General features: G+C 42.7%; 1 protein-coding gene across 1 annotated transcript in view; it reads right to left on the bottom strand.

Annotated features, from left to right (window-relative positions):
• Positions 1 to 1257: 1257 nt before the first annotated feature.
• The window catches only part of LOC132781074 (protein Smaug homolog 2), a 67465-nt gene continuing 46562 nt past the window's right edge, over positions 1258 to 22160 (bottom strand). The window contains exons 8-13 of the mRNA XM_067461490.1: positions 19439 to 19524; positions 19210 to 19328; positions 10740 to 10938; positions 8441 to 8564; positions 6347 to 6430; positions 1258 to 4265 (exon numbers count right to left, since the gene is read on the bottom strand). Coding sequence (XP_067317591.1) covers positions 4237 to 4265; positions 6347 to 6430; positions 8441 to 8564; positions 10740 to 10938; positions 19210 to 19328; positions 19439 to 19524 — 641 coding nt within the window. The 3' untranslated portion in view covers positions 1258 to 4236. The remainder of the gene's footprint in view (positions 4266 to 6346; positions 6431 to 8440; positions 8565 to 10739; positions 10939 to 19209; positions 19329 to 19438; positions 19525 to 22160) is intronic.

Consider the following 22160-nt stretch of genomic DNA (forward strand, 5'->3'; position numbering starts at 1 on the left):
GTTTTACAAAGCCTCTCTCTGCCCAAAGAGCGAGTTGTGTCTCATCAAACAGCAACGCTGTTGGAGTTGTAGTTTAGGGAGGCACCAGAACACTTTGGGCGGAAAAAAAGGGGGAAAGACATTGGGAAACGATAACAAGGCTTTTTTTCTGCTCAAAGAGTGACTTGTGCCTCTCCAAACTGCAATGCTGAGGGAGTTGTAGTTTAGAGAGATACCAGAACTGTTTGGGCAGAGAAAAGGGAGAAAGACCTTGGGAAAAAAAACAACTTCCAGAATTACTGTACTTTTATAAGGCTTTTCCCTGCTGGAACAGTGAGTTGTGTCTCACTAAACTGCAATGCTGTGGGAGTTGTAGTTCAGGGAGACACCAGAACTCTTTGGGCAGAGATTCTCAGGATTCACAACTCTCAATATTCCAAAGCCCTGAGCCAAAACAGTTACAAAAGGGTGCCAAACTGCATCTGTTCCACACCTCTGGACTCTACTTTGCCGACAACAGCCCCTGCCTGAATCCTTGGGGAAAAGACCTTGGGAAACGACAACTCCCAGGAATGCAAAACACCAAACTGCATCTGTTCCACAGCGCAGCTGCGTCTCTGGATTCCCCTTTGCCGACAACGGCCCTTGCCTGAATCCTTGGGCGCATCTCCACTGCCGGAATAACGCAGTTTGGCACCACTTTAATGGCTGAATGCTTAGGAGTTGTGTAAGTATTCGCTTTGCAAGGCCTTGAGCCTTCTCTTGCCTGCCCAAACTACAACTCCCGCAGCATTTTGGTGAGAGACAATCACTATTTGGCAGAAAAGGCTCAGATTTCGTCACGATTGCAAAGTTAAAGTGGTGTCAAACTGTGTTTGTTTCAAGAGTGTGGACCAGGCATGGGCAAATTCTGGCCCTCTGAGTGTTTTGGACTCCAACTCCCACCATTCCTAACAGCCTCAGGCCCTTTCCTTTTCCCCCTCAGCCGCTTAAGCGGCTGAGGGGGAAAAGGAAAGGGCCTGAGGCTGTTAGGAATGGTGGGAGTTGGAGTCCAAAATGTCCAGAAGGCCAGAATTTGCCCATTTCTGGTGTAGATACTCCTAAGGATTCACGTTGGGTGTTTTCGGCAACGGGACTCAGTTCCTACGCTCCCAAGCCACGTCCAATTTTGCAGGGCTCCAGGATTTGACCCACTATCCAAAAAATATCCAAATTGGGGGGCAAAAAAGAAGAGAAGCGTGACTGCGTTTTCCTCCTTTCCGCAACAAGGAGTTGCAGAAAAAAAAAAGACAGGATTCGGAGGAAGATACAACGATGGAGGCAAGCGTTTCGAAGGGCTCCTTTTGTAGTGTTTCGATTATGAAAAAGCAAGCGACCCCAACTCATGTTCACTTGTACGAATCCATAACTTTGGGGGCAAGGTTGTCTCCCCTTTCTGAGCATATCAAAAGGCAACGGGGTTTGTAGGATCGCTTCGCCTCCAAAGATCAGCGTTTCCCAAAGTCCGGTCCTTCTGGGTGTTTTTGGATTCCAGATTGCCCGGCGTTTGGGAGTCCAAAACACTCGCAAAGCCAAACTTTGGGGAACTTTGGGGACCGTTGTGTTAGCTTCCCGGTCCTTCTGGGTGTTTTTGGATTCCAGATTGGCCGGCATTTGGGAAACCAAAACACTCGCAAGGCCGAACTTTGGGGAACTTTGGGGACCGTTGCGTTAGCTTCCCGGTCCTTCTGGGTGTTTTGGGATTCCAGATTGGCTGGCATTTGGGAACCCAAAACACTCGCAAGGCCGAACTTTGGAGAATTTTGGGGACCGTTGCGTTAGCTTCCCGGTCCTTCTGGGTGTTTTTGGATTCCAGATTGGCTGGCATTTGGGAATCCAAAACACTTGCAAGGCCGAACTTTGGGGACCGTTGCGTTAGCTTCCTGGTCCTTCTGGGTGTTTTTGGATTCCAGACTGGCGTTTGGGAGACCAAAACACTTGCAAGGCCGAACTTTGGGGACCATTGTGTTAGCTTCCCGGTCCTTCTGGCTGTTTTTGGATTCCCGATTGCCTGGCGTTTGGGAGTCCAAAACACTCGCAAGGCCGAACTTTGGGGACCGTTGCGTTAGCTTCCCGGTCCTTCTAGGTGTTTTTGGATTCCAGATTGGCTGGCATTTGGGAGTCCAAAACACTCGCAAAGCCAAACTTTGGGGAACTTTGGGGACCGTTGCGTTAGCTTCCTGGTCCTTCTGGGTGTTTTTGGACTCCAGATTGCCCGGCGTTTGGGAGTCCAAAACACTCGCAAGGCCGAAATTTGGGGAACTTTGGGGACCGTTGCTTTAGCTTCCCTCTTTATTCGGGGTATTAAGAGTGCGACGGTTTGGGGAACTTTGGGGACCGTTGCGTTAGCTTCCCGGTCCTTCTGGGTGTTTTTGGATTCCAGATTGGCTGGCGTTTCGGAGTTTAAAACACTCGCAAGGCCGAACTTTGGGGAACTTTGGGGACCATTGCGTTAGCGTCCCGGTCCTTCTGGGTGTTTTTGGATTCCAGATTGGCCGGCATTTGGGAGTCCAAAACACTCGCCAGGCCGAACTTTGGGGAATTTTGGGGACCGTTGCGTTAGCTTCCCGGTCCTTCTGGGTGTTTTTGGATTCCAGATTGCCCGGCGTTTGGGAATCCAAAACACTCGCAAGGCCGAACTTTGGAGAATTTTGGGGACCGTTGCGTTAGCTTCCTGGTCCTTCTAGGTGTTTTTGGATTCCAGATTGGCTGGCATTTGGGAATCCAAAACACTCGCAAGGCCGAACTTTGGGGAACTTTGGGGACCGTTGCGTTAGCTTCCCGGTCCTTCTGGGTGTTTTTGAATTCCAGATTGCCCGGCGTTTGGGAGTCCAAAACACTCGCAAGGCCGAACTTCGGGGAACTTTGGGGACCGTTGTGTTAGCTTCCCTCTTTATTCGGGGTATTAAGAGTGTGAAGGTTAATTCATTAGCACCACGAAGCTTAAAGGAACCGCCGTTTGCACAACGAAAAGGACATTTTGGCCATTTCCGCAACGCTTTGCTGGCTCTGCAAACCCCAATCTCGGTTAAGACAGACCCTTTAAAAATATACCTCTTGGAAATTCATGAAAAACTGCCCCATCTTTTCATTATTGGGGCGAATAGGGGAAAAAAAGAATCTTAAACCAGCTCAACTGAGAACTTTGGCTCCCGAAACCCCAAAACGGAGCCCGACGAAAAGAAAACATCACCCGTTCGAACTGCGTCAATGAAACAATACGGACAACTCCTCTCCTCTCTCGCGAATCAAGAGTTAAGAGTCTCACTAATTCTTATTAATAGGGGAAAGTTTGGAAGGCTCATATCTTTGCACCGCAGGTCCCGTTTGCGTTCGCTCTCCTAAAAATAAGAAACGAAGGAGACTCAACACGGTTCGCGTAACGCTTGGGCACCCGCTCTGTTTGTGTCCTGCCAACTTGCTTTGGGTAAGAAGAAATATTTCGAGGCACTTCTTAAAAAATAATTTGTCAGTTACCTGTACAACTTGCTGCGTCCCCCACCTTATTATTATTCTTATTATTATCATCATCATCGTCGTCACCCCTTCCCCACCATTTTTCTCCTCCAATGCCCAGCCTCTCTCATTACGACTTTGCCACCGAGGACAAATCTCTCCGTCTTCTGCATATCGTATCCCCTTATTACAAAGGAATAATAAAAGGGGGGAAAGTAAATAAAAAGGTGGGTTGGGGTCACAGAAGGCTGAGGGAAGGAAGAAATAATAATAATAAACAAAATGGACAGGGGAAGGGAATAATTACACGGCCCAAATTCAGCCTTCTCCTGCCCCTTGGCAAGTTTTTGGGGGGGAAAAGCGAGAGAAAACAAAACAAAACAAAAAAATATCTGTCAGCTCCCGTGTACATCGAAATATTAAACCAATAGCTGAAGTTATAATAATAATAATAATAACAATAATAATAATAATAAAAAGTAGAAAAATATTAGAACACAATAATAAGATGGTAAGATTGTAGTGACAGCTTTTTGTCCCCTCCGTCTGCGAGGGAAAGACTGGAGGTGGTTTGAAAGAAAGGAAGGAGGCAAAAAGAGAGAGAGAGAGAGAGGAGAAGAAGAAGTGGGTTCGCCCAGCCCAGCCCCAAGCGATGTGTCCTGGGGGCAGAAGGGGAAACGAAAGGAAAACGGGGGGAGGAAAAAAATAAACAGCCACCCTAAAGCTTCTCCTCGGGAACGCGAGCAGATCCAGCTTCTTCGTTCAAATGGTGGAGGTCTTGTCGGTGCCGTCTGCAAAAAGAGAGAGAAGGAGAGAATCGTACAGTTGGAAGAGGATCCAAAGGGGCATCTAGTCCAACCCTCACCTGATTAGATCGCAGAATGAGAGAAGGAGAGACTCGTACAGTTGGAAGAGACCACATGGCCGTCCAGCCTCAATAATAATAATAATAATAATAATAATACAAAATCCAGCATATATATATCATTTGCTATGTCATACTGTGTTTTTATGTCAGAAAATAATAATAATAAGAATAATAATAGCCTATATATATCGTTTGTTATGGCATATTGTGTTTTTATGTCAGTAAAATAATAATAATAACAACAACAATAATAATAATAGCATATATATATATCGTTTCCTATGGCATATTGTGTTTTTATGTCAGTAAAATAATAATAATAATAATAATAATAATAATAATAATAATAATAGAGTTGGAAGAGGCCACATGGGCCATCTAGTCCAACCCCCTTCTGCCATGTAGGAAAAGCACAATCAAAGCTCCCCTGACGGATGACCATCCAGCCTCAATAATAATAAAAATATGAAATCCAGCATATATATATCATTTGCTATGGCATACTGTGTTTTTATATCAGAATAATAATAATAATAATAATAATAATAATAATAATGTTGGAAGCGGTCATCCAGCCTCAATAATAATAATAATAATAATAATAATACAAAATCTAGCATATATATCACATTTGTTGTGTCATACTGTGTTTTTATGTCAGTAAAATAATAATAATAATAATAATAATAATAATAATAATATTGGAAGAGGCCAGATGGACCATTTAGTCCAACCCCCTTCTGCCATGCAGGAAAAGCACAATCGAAGTCCCCCTGACAGATGGCCGTCCAGCCTTAATAACAATAATAATAATAGTTAATAATAATAATACAAAATCCAGCATATATATCTCATTTGCTGTGTCATACTGTGTTTTTATGTCAGTAAAATAATAATAATAATAATAATAATAATAATAATAATAATAATGTTGGAAGATACCATATGGGCCATCTAATCCAAACCCCTTCTGCCATGCAGGAAAAGCACAATCAAAGCCCCCTGACAGATGGCCATCCAGTCTCAATAATATTAATAGTAATAGTATTCAGGCTGAGAACAGCAGTATATAAGTAAAGTAAATAAAATAAAAGTAAATAAATAATACGAAATCCAGCATATATAGATCTCATTTGCTATAGCATACTGTGTTTTTATGTCAGAATAATAATAATAATAATGGAAGAGACCATATAGGCAATCTAGTCCAACCCCCTTTTGCCATGCAGGAAAAGCACAATCAAAACCCCACTGACAGATGGCCATCCAGCATCATAATAATAATAATAATACTAATAATAAGAAATCCAGCATATAAATCTCATTTGCTGTGTCATACTGTGTTTTTATGTCAGTAAAATAACAACAAAAACAACAACAAAAACAACAACAATAATAGAGTTGGAAGAGGCCAGATCCGCCATCTAGTCCAACCCCCTTCTGCCATGCAGGAAAAGCACAATCAAAGCCCCCCTGACAGATGGCCATCCAGCCTCAATAATATTAACAATAATACAAAATCCAGCATATATATCTCATTTGCTGTGTTATATTGTGTTTTTATGTCAGAATAATAATTATTATAATAATAGTTGGAAGAGACCATATGGGCAATCTAGTCCAACCTCCTTATGCCAGGCAGGAAAAGCACAATCAAACCCTCCTGACAGATGGCTGTCCAGCCTCAATAAAATAATAATAATAATAATAATAATAATAATACTAATAATAATAATAATTTCCTTTAGGGTACCTTTCTTGGAAAGATTTAAGATTTAAAGGGGAGGGGGTTGCCCTAGGATTCCCATTTATGAACTAATTTTGACAAACTCTCCCAACTATGACTCCAACAGGCAAATGAAACATTTTTGGGGTGACATGCAACACAGTTAAAGTCCTGTGGGAGCGGCTACAGTTTTGTGAAATGGTCAGTGAAATGATTCACATCAACCCCAGGCAATACAGACTCAATGTGCTCATTACAACTAAGCCCGTGCCCCTTACCGCCCAGCGCATGCTCCGTCATGCTGAGGCACAGGGACTCCAGCGTGGGGTTGATCTCCAGGTCCGTCCCAGGGAGCTGGCAATCTGGAGGCGAGAGGAAAAGACTGTAGGAAAAGTCCACATTACACAATTCCCACTTAATCTATCCAATATAGTGAACCAGGAGCCCCCCTCCCTGTCCCCACATTTTTGTTTTCTTGGGCCCGCCTCATTTATTATTTTCTAATCCTAACTTACCCAGGGTTTTATCTTTTTATCTTGCTCTCTTGGCCTGCCCAACCTATTTGTTTGTGTGTGTGTGTTTTTGTGTGTGTGTGTGTGAATCTGTTGTACCATTTCATTTTGTTATTGTAATAATTATAATTTTTATTATTATCATTATCATTATTTTTTAAATGGTATTTTGTTTTGTATTTTGTATTTTACTGTGTTGTATTGTATTTTAGAAGTGCTTGGCCTCATGTTAGCTGTCCCGAGTCCCCATTGGGGAGATGGTAGCGAGGTATAAATAAAGATGATGATGATAATGATGATTAAAACCTGGCTCTTCAAGCAAGCTTTTGGAACCTCATTGTAACAGATAAACTTAGGATTGTGAATGAATATGGAACGGCTTAATGATGCAAATGGACATGGACAGAAACCCAGAAGTCATTGATTTTAATAGTTTAAAATTGTTTTGATATGAATTTTATTACATGATTTAACCTGTTCTAAATGATGTATTTATGCATGTTCGGCATCTAATGGTTGCCAGTCCATAGAATCATAGAATCAAAGAGTTGGAAGAGACCTCCTGGGCCATCCAGTCCAACCCCATTCTGCCAAGAAGCAGGAATATTGCATTCAAATCACCCCTGACAGATGGCCATCCAGCCTCTGTTTAAAAGCTTCCAAAGAAGGAGCCTCCACCACACTCCGGGGCAGAGAGTTCCACTGCTGAACGGCTCTCACAGTCAGGAAGTTCTTCCTCATGTTCAGATGGAATCTCCTCTCTTGTAGTTTGAAGCCATTGTTCCATTGCGTCCTAGTCTCCAAGGAAGCAGAAAACAAGCTTGCTCCCTCCTCCTCCCTGTGGCTTCCTCTCACATATTTATACATGGCTATCATATCTCCTCTCAGCCTTCTCTTCTTCAGCCTAAACATGCCCAGTTCCTTAAGCCGCTCCTCATAGGGCTTGTTCTCCAGACCTTTTATCATTTTAGTCGCTCTCCTCTGGACACATTCCAGCTTGTCAATATCTCTCTTGAATTGTGGTGCCCAGAATTGGACACAATATTCCAGATGTGGTCTAACCAAAGCAGAATAGAGGGGTAGCATTACTTCCTTAGATCTAGACACTCTGCTCCTATTGATGCAGGCCAAAATCCCATTGGCTTTTTTGCTGCCACATCACATTCCTGGCTCATGTTTAACTTGTTGTCCACGAGGACTCCAAGATCTTTTTCACACGTACTGCTCTCGAGCCAGGCCTCATTGTCCCCCATTCTGTATCTTTGCATTTTGTTTTTCCTGCCAAAGTGGAGTCTCTTGCATTTGTCACTGTTGAACTTCATTTTGTTAATTTTGGCCCATCTCTCTAATCTGTCAAGATCGTTTTGAATCCTGCTCCTGTCCTCTGGAGTATTGGCTATCCCTCCCAATTTGGTGTCGTCTGCAAACTTGATGATCATGCCTTCTAGCCCTTCATCTAAGTCATACACAGCCCTGAGTCACCTTCGGGCTGAAAAGGGCGGAATAAAAGTGTAGTAAATAAATAAATAAATAAATCTAATGAAGTGGATTGATATACATAGAAACCCATTTATTTATTTATTTACTATGTTTATATAACATCCCTGTCAGCCCACAGGCGACTCGGGACGGTTTACAGTTGGTACCAAGACCATAAAACACAATTTCAATACAATAAAACAATGAATAATAAAACCATAGCAGAATCAATAAAATCAATAAAAACATGTATCTTTAGGGTCTCCTCGTTAAAAAGGTGCTGCTAGAGGTGTGTGTTTTGATGCAGCAGGAGACTAAACATGGCTGCTCCTTTGAAAAGGCACACACAGATGATGCACGTGAAGAGGGTGGTTGTCTTACCCTGCGGGAACATGAGGATGGCCTGAGGGGAGGTGTGGACGGGGAGCGAATGGGTCCGCTGCACGGAACTGCGGCTCTGGCCGGGCATGCTGTTACTGCCCCCGGGGTTGGCAAACCACAGGTTCTGAGGGCGAAAGGAAGCCAAGGTGAAACAGCAAGACCCACAAAACAAGAGATACCTTGATGAGGCCCAGACAAAAATGTGCAACATGCATCATGCAAGCTTTCGAATTGCCACTGGCAAAGGAATGACCATATTTACTTGAATCTAATGCTCACCTTTTTTGGCTAAATGACCATGCCAAAATTGGGGTGCACATTAGATTCATGTAATATGGTCATATTAGTGCTGAGCCAAAGCAAAAGAGGAAGCTGCTTCAGGAGCTCCTCTTTGAGGGAATGTCATTTATATAAATAAAAAATGTAATGTTCATTTGTGGGAATAACATAAGTAAAAAAACACTGGATGGATTGACACCAAATTTGGACACAAGACACCTACCAGGCCAATGAGTGACCATCACTCATAAAAACACTGAAAAACACAACAGAAGGGGCTTTAAAGCCAAAAAAATTACATTACAACGCATGTGCAAAACCACATATATAGACACAAGGCCAATGAGTGACCATCACTCATAAAAACACAGAGGAAGGGGCTTAAAAAGCCAGAAAAAAATATTAAATACATTACAATGCATGTGCAAAACCACATATATAGACACAAACACACACACACATATAAGGTAAAGGTAGTCCCCTGACATTAAGTCCAGTCATGTCTGACTCTGGGGTGTGGTGTTCATCTCCATTTCTAAGCCGAAGAGCCAGCGTTGTCTGTAGACACCTCCAAGGTCATGTGGCCGGCATGACTGCACAGAGCGCCGTTACCTTCCCACAGAAGCGGTACCTATTTATCTACTCACATTTGCATGTTTTCGAACTGCTAGGTTGGCAGAAGCTGGGGCTGACAGCGGAAGCTGACGCCGCTCCCCGGAGTCAAACCTGCGACCTTTTGGTCAACAAGCTCAGCAGCTCAGCGCTTTAACCCACTGTGCCACCACGGGCCCAAATTCTTAGCCGGCAGCAATTACAATGGCTAAATTACAAGGAATGCACTTTTTTCTGCAGCGCATGACATTTGGCAGCAAATCCTTTTTTTGGTTTCAGAGTTTTGAAAACTGAGGTGCATATTAGATTTGACCACTCTGGTGACAAAGCAGATTAAACCGCTGAGCTGCTGAACTTGCTGAGGAAAGGGTCAGCGGTTTGAATCCAGGGAGCGGAGTGAGCTCCCGCTGTTAGCCCCAGCTTCTGCCAACCTAGCAGTTCGAAAACATGCAAATGTGAGTAGATGCAAATGTGAGTACTCCTCTGTTGCGCCAGCTCCACTGGCTGCCAATTAGCTTCTGAGCACAATTCAAAGTGCTGGTGTTAACCTATAAATCCCTAAACGACTCTGGTCCAGTTTACCTGTCCGAACGGATTCTCCCCTATGAACCATCAAGATTGTTAAGATCGTCTGGAGGGGCCCTGCTCTCGGTCCCACCAGCCTCGCAAGCGCGCCTGGTGGTGACGAGGGACAGGGCCTTCTTGGTGGTTGCTCCTCAGCTCTGGAACTCCCTCCCACTGGAGATTAGAACTGCCCCTTCTCTCCTGACTTTTAGAAAACAGGTGAAAACCTGGCTCTGGAAACTGGCATTTGACGAGTGACTCAATATCTCATGGCTATATGGACGGATGGTGATGAACAACGATTTTATTGTGACGACTTGGCCATTGTAATTATATGATTGTATTTTTGGTATTTTAATGTGTTAGTGTATTACGGAATGTGATGTTTTTAAACGATTGCTTGTGATATTATTGTTTGAAACCAGCCTGAGTCCCTCCACGGAGGTGAGAAGACCGGTATGCAAAAGTCCTAAATAAATAAATAGATCAATAGGTACCGCTTCTCCGGGAAGGTAAGGACGCTCCAGGCAGTCCACATGACCTTGGAGATGTCTACGGACAACGCCAGCTCTTCGGCTTAGAAATGGAGATAAGCACCAGAGTCCCAGAGTCAGACATGACTGGACTTAATGTCAAGGGGAAACCTTTACCTATTAATTCGATGATGCATGTGACTTGAGTATAAATGGGTCCAAATCATACAAGAGGAGGAGGAGTACAAAGAAGAGGAGGAAGAAGAAGAAGAAGAGGAAGAGGAAAACTTCTGACCAAACAAAAATGATTGATTGTTCGACCAGAGACTGCCACTCCTTTCCAAAGGGCCCGTTGCTGCCCTCCTCCTTACCTGCCGTCCTTGGCTCCCCAGGTTGGGGCTGGCGAGTCCGTGGCGGGGGGAGACCCCTCCGATCCCTGCGGGGCTCAGGATCCCCAAGCGGCTGGGAGGGATGGCGCGGGGGGGCATCTGGAACTGCCGCTGTCCTCGGCGAGCCACCCCGACCCCCACAGAGCCAGCTATGGGGAGGGAGTTGGAACCGAAGGCCCATCTGGGAAAGGAGAGGGGAGGGGGCAAAGGTGGGGGGGGGGGAAATGAGACCAATGTAAATACAGTGATACCTTGACTTAGGAGTTCAATTCATTCTATGACTGAGCTCTTTCACTCACATGCCTCTTATGTCAAATTATACGAATATCATACGATATCATACGAACAATATCATACGAAAGCTGAGTGGCACAACCTGGGGATCACAACCAGATACAGTGAAGACATCTGCCCTTGCGCTGTGTTACTCTGCTGCTGAGTATGCATGCCCAGTGTGGAACACATTTCACCACGCTCAAACAGTGGATGTGGCTCATAATGAGACATGCCGCATCATCATGGGATGTCTGCGCCCTACACCACTGGAGAAATTACACTGCTTAGCCGGTATTGCACCACCTGACATCTGCCGGGAAGTAGCAGCCAATAGTGAAAGGCAGAGACATCTCCAGCTCATCCCCTATTTGGGTATCAGCCAGCACGTCAACGACTTAAATCAAGAAATAGTTTTCTAAGATCTACAGAGACACTCGCTAGAACACCTCAGCAAGCGAGAGTCCAAAAGTGGCAGGCTGAAACCCAGCACCTCAATCAATGGCTGATACCCAATTAGAGACTCCCCCCTGGGTACACAGAGGACTGGGTGACTTGGAAGGTGCTGAACAGACTGCGCTCTGGCACCACGAGATGCAGAGCCAACCTTCACAAATGGGGCCACAAAGTGGAGTCCGCGACATGCGAGTGCGGAGAAGAGCAAACCACTGACCACCTGCTGCAATGCAACCTGAGCCCTGCCACATGAACCATGGAGGATCTCCTTGCAGCAACACCAGAAGCACTCCAAGTGGCCAGATACTGGTCAAAGGACATTTAACCAACTACCAAACTCACAAGTTTTGTATTTTGTCTGTTTGTTTGCTTTGTTCTGTTAGAAATGTAATATAATGGACTGGTTGCTCTGACACGACAAATAAATAAATAAATATGTCGAATCAAGTAAGTTTCAATGGTTTGATGATGTGTTGTTACCGGTTTTTCATTTGAGTTTGTGCCTTTCTTGTTTATAATTTGCATTTTGTGTGTGTGTGCGTGCATATAAATAAATAAATAAATAAATAAATAAATAAATGTTCATTTGTGGGATTAACATAACTCAAAAACCACTGGACGAATTGACACCAAATTTGGACACAATACACCTATCAGGCCAAGGAGTGTCCATCACTCCTAAAACACACACAAAAAACCCAGTAAAAACCCGGCTGTTAGGAATTGTGGGAGTTGGAGTCCAAAACACCTGGAGGGCCCACGTTTGCCCATGCGTGGTATATAGAGTGAAGCGAGAGGGGGCCAAGGGACAGTTCCACCTTGTCTCCTGTGTTATGCTAATAATATAGTACAATATAGAAATAATGAATACTGACATTTTACTATGCTAATAATATAATATAATATAATATAATATATTGTATATACATATAATATTTATAATATTATAATGTAATGCAATATGATATTATAATTATGTATTTATATTACATGTAATATTACTAATATTACAATATAATAGCATATTACAAAATATAGAAATAATGAATACTGACATTTTACTATGCTAATAATATAATATAATATATTGTATATACATATATTTATAATATTATGTAATGCAATATATTATAATTATGTATTTATATTACATGTAATATTACTAATAATATTACAATATAATAATATAGTACAATATAGAAATAATGAATACTGATATTGTACTATGCTAATAATATAATATAATATAGTATATTGCATATACATATATTTATAATATTATAATGTAATGCAATATGATATTATAATTATGTATTTATATTACATGTAATATTACTAATAACATTACAATACAATGATATAGTACAAGATAGAAATATTTGATATTGATACTGTACTATGCTAATAATATAATATAATATATTGTATATACATATAATATTTATAATATTATAATGTAATGCAATATGATATTATAATTATGTATTTATATTACATGTAATATTACTAATAATATTACAATATAATAATATAGTAAAATATAGAAATGATTAATACTGATATTGTACTATGCTAATAATATAATAGGAGCTGGGGGTGGTGACGGCCGACAGGGAGCTCTGGCGTGGGCTGCTCCATGAGGTCACGAAGAGTCGGAGACGACTGAACGAATGAACAACAACAATATAATATATTTATATACATATATTTATAATATTATAATGTAATGCAATATATTATAATTATATATTTATATTACATGTAATATTACTAATAATATTACAATATAATAATATAGTACAATATAGAAATGATTAATACTGATATTGTACTATGCTAATAATATAATGTAATATAATATATTGTATATACATATTTTTATAGTATTGTAATGTAATGCAATATGATATTATAATTATATATTTATATTACATGTAATGTTACTAATATTATTACAATATAACAATATAGAAATATTTAATACTGATATTGTACTATGCTAATAATATAATATATTGTATGTATATGTATGTGTATGTATGTATGTGTGTGTATATATATATATATATATATATATATATATATATATCTTGTAAGCTGCTCTGAGTCCCCTTCGGGGTGAGAAGGGCAGCATATAAATGTCGTAAATAAAATAAAATAATAATAAAGGCACTCTTTGCCATTCATTTGGTTCTCTTGGTTGGAAGGAAACAATATAATAATATAGTACAATATAGAAATATTTGATACTGATATTGTACTATGCTAATCTATATATATAAAAAGGTTGTCGTCATCGTGAGTGGTTTAAAAACAAAAGAACCACTGGGCCAATAGCCACCAAATTTGGCAACAAAACTCCTCACCATACAAGGTGTGACCAACAATAATAAAAATTAGGAAAACACCGAAAACAACTTAGCAATCCTTAATAAAAGGAGAAGCCGTCACAGCGCATGCGTGCAGCTGTGGGGGGTGCGCACGTGCATGTTAGAGCTCCTCCATCGCCAGAGATTTGGGCCTCACCAAATAGCGGGGTGGGGGTGGGGTGGGAAGAGCCGCGCCTTGACATTTGGGAGTTGTAGTCACTGGAAGTCACAGTTCACCTACAATCAAAGAGCATTCTGAACCGTACGAATGACAGAATCGGGGCAAACTTCCCACACAGAACCCCCATGACCAACAGAAAATACTTCAGGCCATCCAATCCAGCTCCCTTCATCAGGGCAAGAAAATGTAATCAAAGTCGTCCTCACAAAGAGCCATCCAGCCATAGATATAGATAGATGGATAGATAGATAGATAGATAGATAGATAGATAGATAGATAGATAGATAGATATGATTCACACACACAGAGATATAGTATCATAGATTTGAAAGGGACCCTTAAAGAAGGACAACTATATGTTCCATGTTCTAGGGTGGGCAAACTCTCCACATCAATGCTAACAAAGAAACAGCAAGAAATACTGTTTACCCACAAGCAAAAAGAAATTACATAAATTAGAAACCAACACTTTCTCATTACTTTATTTGCCAGATCAACAGACTGGGCCACAGCAACGCCTGGCAGGGGACAGCTAGTAATATAATATATAATATATTGTATGTATATGTATATATATATCTTGTAAGCTGCTCTGAAACCACCGTGTCTTTAAATACATTGTAGGGTGCAGCAGAATGACAAGCCCCATCCAATGTCCTAGTTTGCGAATTTTCTGTGTGTGTGTGTCTGCCATCATTACAGGAATAGTTCCCAAAAGCTGCCTGAATTTAGATCTTTATAAAGTGTGCTCAAAGTATTTCCCTTCCCTAAAAGATGGGCAGCCAACTGAGAGAAAGAGAAGAAGGAACCAATCTGAAAAGATCAGCCGAGTAAACGGAGGAGGCTCAGGTGAGAGGCGGCAATGCGCCATCCCACGCAAAGCCCTTTTGGGGTTTGGAAAAGCAATAAAAGCCTCTTTCAAAAGAAAACGTACACGCTGCACCGCCACAATAGGAGAGGGTTTTGTAGCACCCAGACTGAAGTGACAAGCTTCTCTTTGGCATAAAAGAACTCATTGAACAAAAAAAAAAGTTGTGACTATAATGTGGTTTCATTGAATTCATTAATAAGAGGGTTTTTCTTTTCTTCCAAAAACGAGACAGCTTGGAGACGAGTAATTCAGTTTCATTCCTTTCAGCGAGCATTCTTCCTGACATCAATTGAATGGCAGGTATATACACAGAGAGACTAGCAACGCTCTTCTCTTGTCACAATTTTCCTTGTGCTTTTCCACAGCTGATGGGGAGGAAACTCTCTGCCCAGAGTGTGCTGGAGGCTCCTTCTTTATTATTTATTTATTTCTCGCACTTCTACCCCGTCCTTCTCAACCCTCGAGGGGGGACTCAGGGCGGCTTACAAAAGGCACAATTCGATGCCAACACAACAGTAAGATAAAAATAAACATTTGTTGTTGTTCATTCGTTCAGTCGTCTCCGACTCTTCGTGACCTCATGGACCAGCCCACGCCAGAGCTCCCTGTCGGCCATTACCACCCCCAGCTCCCTCAAGGTCAGTCCAGTCACTTCAAGGATGCTATCCATCCATCTTGCCCTTGGTCGGCCCCTCTTCCTTTTGCCTTCCACTTTCCCCAGCATAATTGTCTTCTCTAGGCTTTCCTGTCTCCTCATGATGTGACCAAAGTACTTCAACTTTGTCTCTAGTATCTTTCCCTCCAGTGAGCAGTCGGGCTTTATTTCCTGGAGGATGGACTGGTTGGATCTTCTCGCAGTACAAGGCACTCTCAGAACTTTCCTCCAACACCACAGCTCAAAAGCATCGATCTTCCTTCGCTCAGCCTTCCCTAAGGTCCAGCTCTCACATCCGTAGGTTACTACAGGGAATACCATGGCTTTGACTAGGCAATGGATCTTGGTTGCCAGTCTGATGTCTCTACTCTTTACTATTTTATCGAGATTGGACATTGCTCTCCTCCCAAGAAGGAAGCGTCTTCTGATTTCCTGGCTACAGTCTGCATCTGCAGTAATCTTTGCCCCTAGAAATACAAAGTCTGTCACGGCCTCCACGGTTTCTCCCTCTATTTTCCAGTTGTCAATCATTCTTGTTGCCATAATCTTGGTTTTTTTGACGTTTAGCTGCAACCCGGCTTTTGCGCTTTCTTCTTTCATATATAAACATATATAAACAGTAATTAAAACAATCAATTATACATCATAATCAATCAAACCCAATCTAGTGCTCAACGTTTGCCAGCTCAGAGTCCGTAAATTCATTCCACATTGTCAAATCCATCAATTCTAGTCGTCGCTTGTCCTTTGTCTATCTGCCAGATTACCCAAAGGCTTGGTCCCAAATCCATGTTTTTAATTTCCTTCTAAAAGAGAGGAGGGATGTTGATGACCTAATTTCCCCAGGGAGTGAATTCCACAGGTGAGGGGCCACCACCGAGAAGACCCTGCTCCTCGTTCCCATCAATCTCACTTGTGATAGAGGTGGGGCCGAGAGCAGGGCCTCCCCAGAGGATCTTAAGCTCCGAGGCGGGATGTAGAAGGAGATACGTTCAGACAAATACGCTGGGCCAGAACCATATAGGGTTTTGTAGGTCAAAACCAGCACTTTGAATTGTGCTCGGAACTGGATCGGCAGCCAATGAAGCTGACATAGCAGAGGAGTGGTATGCTCCCTGTATGACGCTCTGGTGAGTACTCTGGCTGCCGCCCGCTGGACTAATTGAAGTTTCCGAACAGTCTTCAAAGGCAACCCCACGTAGAGTGCGTTGCAGTAATCTATTCAGGATGTAACTAGAGCATGGACCACTGTGGCCAGATCAGACTTCCCAAGGTACGGGCGCAACTGGCGCACAAGTTTTAATTGTGCAAAAGCTCTCCCGGCCACCACCGAGACCTGGGCTTCCAGGCTCAGTGATGAGTCCAGAGTCACTCCCAAGCTGCGAACCTGCATCTTCGGGGGAGTGCAACCCCGTCCAGAACAGGCTGTAACCCTATGCCCTGTTCGGCCTTACGACTGACCAGTAGGACCTCTGTCTTGTCTGGATTCAATTTCAATTTGTTAGCTCTCATCCAGTCCGACACAGCAGCCAAGCACCGGTTCAAGGTTTGGAGGCTTTGAAACAGAGGCTGGATGGCCATCTGTCGGGGGTGCTTTGAATGCAATATTCCTGCTTCTTGGCAGAATGGGGTTGGACTGGATGGCCCATGAGGTCTCTTCCAACTCTGATTCTATGATTCTAAAGGCACAACCCTCCGGCATTTTGGCAAGGATGCCTCTTTCTGCATGGCCTCCATGATCCTTTAAACTAGAGAAGATTGGAATTGGAGAGGGGAAAACCCTGAAAATAATATTCTTTGTATTGTCGAAGGCTTTCTTGGCCAGAATCACTGGGTTGTTGTAGGTTTTTCGGGCTGCCTGGCCATGTTCTAGAAGCATTCTCTCCTGACGTTTCGCCTGTATCTAGGTCAGGCATCCTCAGAGGTAGAGCCCCCGGTGGCGCAGTGGGTTAAACCCCTGTGCCGGCAGGACTGAAGACCGACAGGTCACAGGTTTGAAGCCAGGGAGAAAGCCGATGAGCGGTTTAATTTCAGACAAGAGTTATTTCTCCCACCCTGGACATCATTCCACAGATAGAAACCCCATTTTCCTAGTTGCCAATAGACCTCAAAACCTCTGAGGATGCCACTCTTAAATGTGGGCGAAATGTCAGGAGAGAATGCTTCCAGAACATGGCCATGCAGCTTGGAAAACTCACAGCAGCTTAGGTTGGAATTGGTTGAGACTCAATGAAAAACTATAGCAAAATTTGCTGGAGGATGTCTTGGAAAAATCAGTTTTTCTAGTTTAATAAACTTTTTTTCATGTTTTTGTGATGGAACCAATGAGAAATAACATTGAAAATACAGCTTAGCTAAGCTGTGGCCATTCTATCATTATTTTAAATGAGTTTAAATAGATTTTAAAGTGTTGTCGTCCTATTGATAATGCATGTGTTCTTGTTTTATTGTTTTCTTATTTTAAATTGCTTGTATTGTTATTGTTTGTATTGTTGTATTTTGGGCTCAGCCTCATGTAAGCCGCACCGAGCCCTCTGGGGAGATGGTAGCGGTGTATAAATGAAGTGCTTTTATTTTATTATTATTCTTCTTATTATTATTATTATTATCAACATCACCATCAACGACTTAAATCACGAAATAGTTTTCTAAAATCTACAGAGACACTTGCTGGAACACCTCAGCAAGCGAAAGTCCAAAAGTGGCAGGCTCAAACTCAGAACCTGATACCAAATGAGAGACTCCCCCCTGGGCACACAGAAAACTGGGCAACTTAGAAACAATATCATACGAAAGCTGACTGGCACAACCTGGGGATCACAACCAGACACAGTGAAGACATCTGCCCTTGCGCTGTGCTACTCTGCTGCTGAGTTTGCATGCCCAGTGTGGAACACATCTCACCACACTAAAACAGTGGATGTGGCTCTTAATGAGACATGCCACATTATCAAGGGGTGTCTGCGCCCAACACCACTGGAGAAATTACACTGTTTAGCCGGTATTGCACCACCTGACATCCGTCAGGAAGTAGCAGCCAATAGTGAAAGGACCAAGGCAGAGACATCTCCAGCTCATCCCTTGTTTGGGTATCAGCCAGCACGTCAATGACTTAAATCAAGACATAGTTTTCTAAGATCTACAGAGACACTCGCTGGAACACCTCAGCAAGCGAGAGTCCAAAACTGGCAGGCTCAAACCCAGAACCTCAACCGATGGCTGATACCAAATGAGAGACTCCCCCCTGGGCACACAGAAGACTGGGCGACTTGGAAGGCACTGAACAGACTGCGCTCTGGCACCACGAGATGCAGAGCCAACCTTCAGAAATGGGGCCACAAAGTGGAATCCACGGCATGCGAGTGTGGAGAAGAGCAAACCACTGACCACCTGCTTCAATGCAACCTGAGCCCTGCCACATGCACAAGGGAGGACCTTCTTGCGGCGACACCAGAGGCACTCCAAGGGGCCAGATACTGGTCAAGGGACATTTAATCAACTACCAAGCTTGCAAACTTTGTATTTTGTTGTTTGTTTGTTAAAAATGCAACACAACTCTTTGGTCTGCTCCTGACACGATAAATAAATAAATAAACATCACCATCACTGTCTTTGCTTTGGCCTATGCTTTGCTCCCCTGGACTCACCCCTTCTGCGGGCGGTAGCCTTGCATGTCCAGCACAGCCTTCCTGGGAAAGGTCCGGAGCAACTTCAGCACCTGCTGCTTCCAAGACAAGAGCCGCTTCTTCTGTGTCTCTGTGAACGCCTTTCGAGGACAGGATGACAAGACGAAGAGAGTAAATACAGTTGTAGGGGAAGGACTCCTCTGCGTTCGCAAGTGCACGGAGCCTTTGGCAAACTGAACCAGACACCCACCTCATGCATCAGGCATTTCTCTATCAGCTGTAGGTAACTGGTGATGTTCTCCTCGTCGGGCCGGGAGACCAGCAATTGCGTACACACTGCAAGGGAAGACAATAATAATAATCTATATAAATAAAAATGTCATGTTCGTTTGTGGGATTAACATAACTCAAAAACCACTGGGCGAATTGACACCAAATTTGGACACAAGACACCTAACAACCCAATGTATGTCCTTCACTCAAAAAAAAATCGATTTTGTCATTAGAGAGTTGTAGTTGCTGGGATTTATAGTTCACCTACAGTCAAAGAGCATTCTGAACCCCACCAACGATGGAATTGAACCAAACTTGGCTCACAGTTCTCCCATAACCAACAGAAAATACTGGAAGGGTTTGGTGGGCAGTGTTCTTTGGTTTTGGAATTGTAGTTCACCTACATCCAGAGATCACTGTGGACTCAAACATTCATGGATCTGGACCAAATTCTACATGAATACTCAATATGCCCAAATGTGAACACTGGTGGAGTTTGGGGAAAATAGAATCTTGACATTTGGGAGTTGTAGTTGCTGGGATTTATAGTTCACCTACTATCAAAGAGCATTCTGAACCCCACCAACGATGGAATTGAACCAAACTTGGCACACAGTTCTCCCATGACCAACAGAAAATACTGGAAGGGTTTGGTGGGCAGTGTCCTTTGGTTTTGGAGTTGTAGTTCACCTACATCCAGAGATCACTGTGGACTCAAACAATGATGGATCTGGACCAAGGTTCACCTACAGTCAAAGAGCATTCTGAACCCCACCAACGATAGAATTGGGCCAAACCTCCCACACAGAACCCCCATGTGGGTGACAGCAACGCATGGCAGGGGACGGCTAGTTGTGCCATAAAATATGATACAAAACAAGACAACAAAGGTAAACAATATAAATCAGACAGGAATAATTATCAAAGTTCTCCCATGACCAACAGAAAATACTTGAAGGGTTTGGTGGGCAGTGTCCTTTGGTTTTGGAGTTGTAGTTCACCTACATCCAGAGATTACTGTAGACTCAAACAATCATGGATCTGGACCAAACTCTACATGGATACTCATTATGCCCAAAGGTGAACACTGGTGGAGTTTGGGGAAAATAGAATCTTGACATTTGGGAGTTATAATTGCTGGGATTTATAGTTCACCTACAATCACAGAATATTCTGTACCCCACCAGCGATAGAATTGGGCCAAACCTCCCACATAGGACCCTCATGAGGGCCACAGCAACGTGTGGCAGGGGACGGCTAGTTGTGCAATAAAATATGATACAAAACAAGACAACAAAGGTAAACAATATAAATCAGACAGGAATAATTATCAATAATTATCACAGTTCTCCCATGACCAACAGAAAATACTTTAAGGGTTTGGTGGGTAGTGTCCTTTCGTTTTGGAATTGTAGTTCACCTACATCCAGAGAGCACTGTGGACTCAAACAATCATGGATCTGGACCAAACTCTACATGAATACTCAATATGCCCAAAGGTGAACACTGGTGGAGTTTGGGGGAAATAGAATCTCAACATTTGGGAGTTATAATTGCTGGGATTTATAGTTCACCTACAATCACAGAATATTCTGAACCCCACCAACGATAGAATTGAGCCAAACCTCCCACACAGAACCCCCATGTGGGCACAGCAACGTGTGGCAGGGGACGGCTAGTAGTAGTAGTAGTAGTAGTAGTAATAATAATAATAGTAATAATATTTGTATACCCCGCCAGCCATCTCCCCTAGGGGACTCAGGGCGGCTTGCAAGGGACACGCCCAAGATTACAATTAAAACACACATGTAAAACACTTTAACCAATTAAAAAATCAGATAAAACAAATAACAACGCAATTGAAAGCAATATAAAAACAAAACCAAAAAAAGACAAGAGGGAAAGGGTTATGCAGTTCAGTCTAGAGCAGGTCTGGGCAAACTTCAGCCCTCCAAGTGATTTGGACTTCAACTCCCACAATTCCTAACAGCCTAGATCAGTGGTTCTCACCCTTCCTAATGCCCTGACCTGTTAATACACTTCCTCATGTTGTGGTGACCACCAAACCATAACATTTTTTTGTTGCTACTTCATAATTGTAATTTTGTTATTGATACGAATCATAATGTAAATATCTGATATGCAGGATGGATTTTCATTCACTGGACCAAATTTGGCACAAAAACCGAATACGCACAAATTTGGATACTGGTAGGATTTGGGGGGGGGGGGGAGGGTTATTTTGTCATTTGGGAGTTGTAGTTGTTGGATTGATAGTTCATCTACAACCAAAGAGCATTCTGAACTCCACCAATGATGGAATTGAACCAAGCTTGGAACACAGAACTCCCATGACCAACAGAAAATACTGGAAGGGTTTGGTGGGCATTGACCTTGAGTTTGGGAGTTGTAGTTCACCTATATCCAGAGAGCACTGTGGACTGAAACAATGATGGATCCAGACAAAACTTGCCACGGATACCCAATATGCCCAAATGTGAACACTGGTGGAGTTTGGAGAAAGTAGACCTTGATATTTGGGAGTTGTAGTTGCTGGGATTTATAATTCAGCTACAATCAAAGAGAATTCTGAACCTCACCGATGATAGAATTGGGCCAAACTTTCCACACAGAACCCGCATGACCAACAGAACATACTGTGTTTTCTGATGGTTTTTGGCGACCCATCTGACACCCCA

Source organism: Anolis sagrei, chromosome Y (genome assembly GCF_037176765.1).
Source record: "Anolis sagrei isolate rAnoSag1 chromosome Y, rAnoSag1.mat, whole genome shotgun sequence".
Lineage (NCBI taxonomy): Eukaryota > Metazoa > Chordata > Lepidosauria > Squamata > Dactyloidae > Anolis > Anolis sagrei.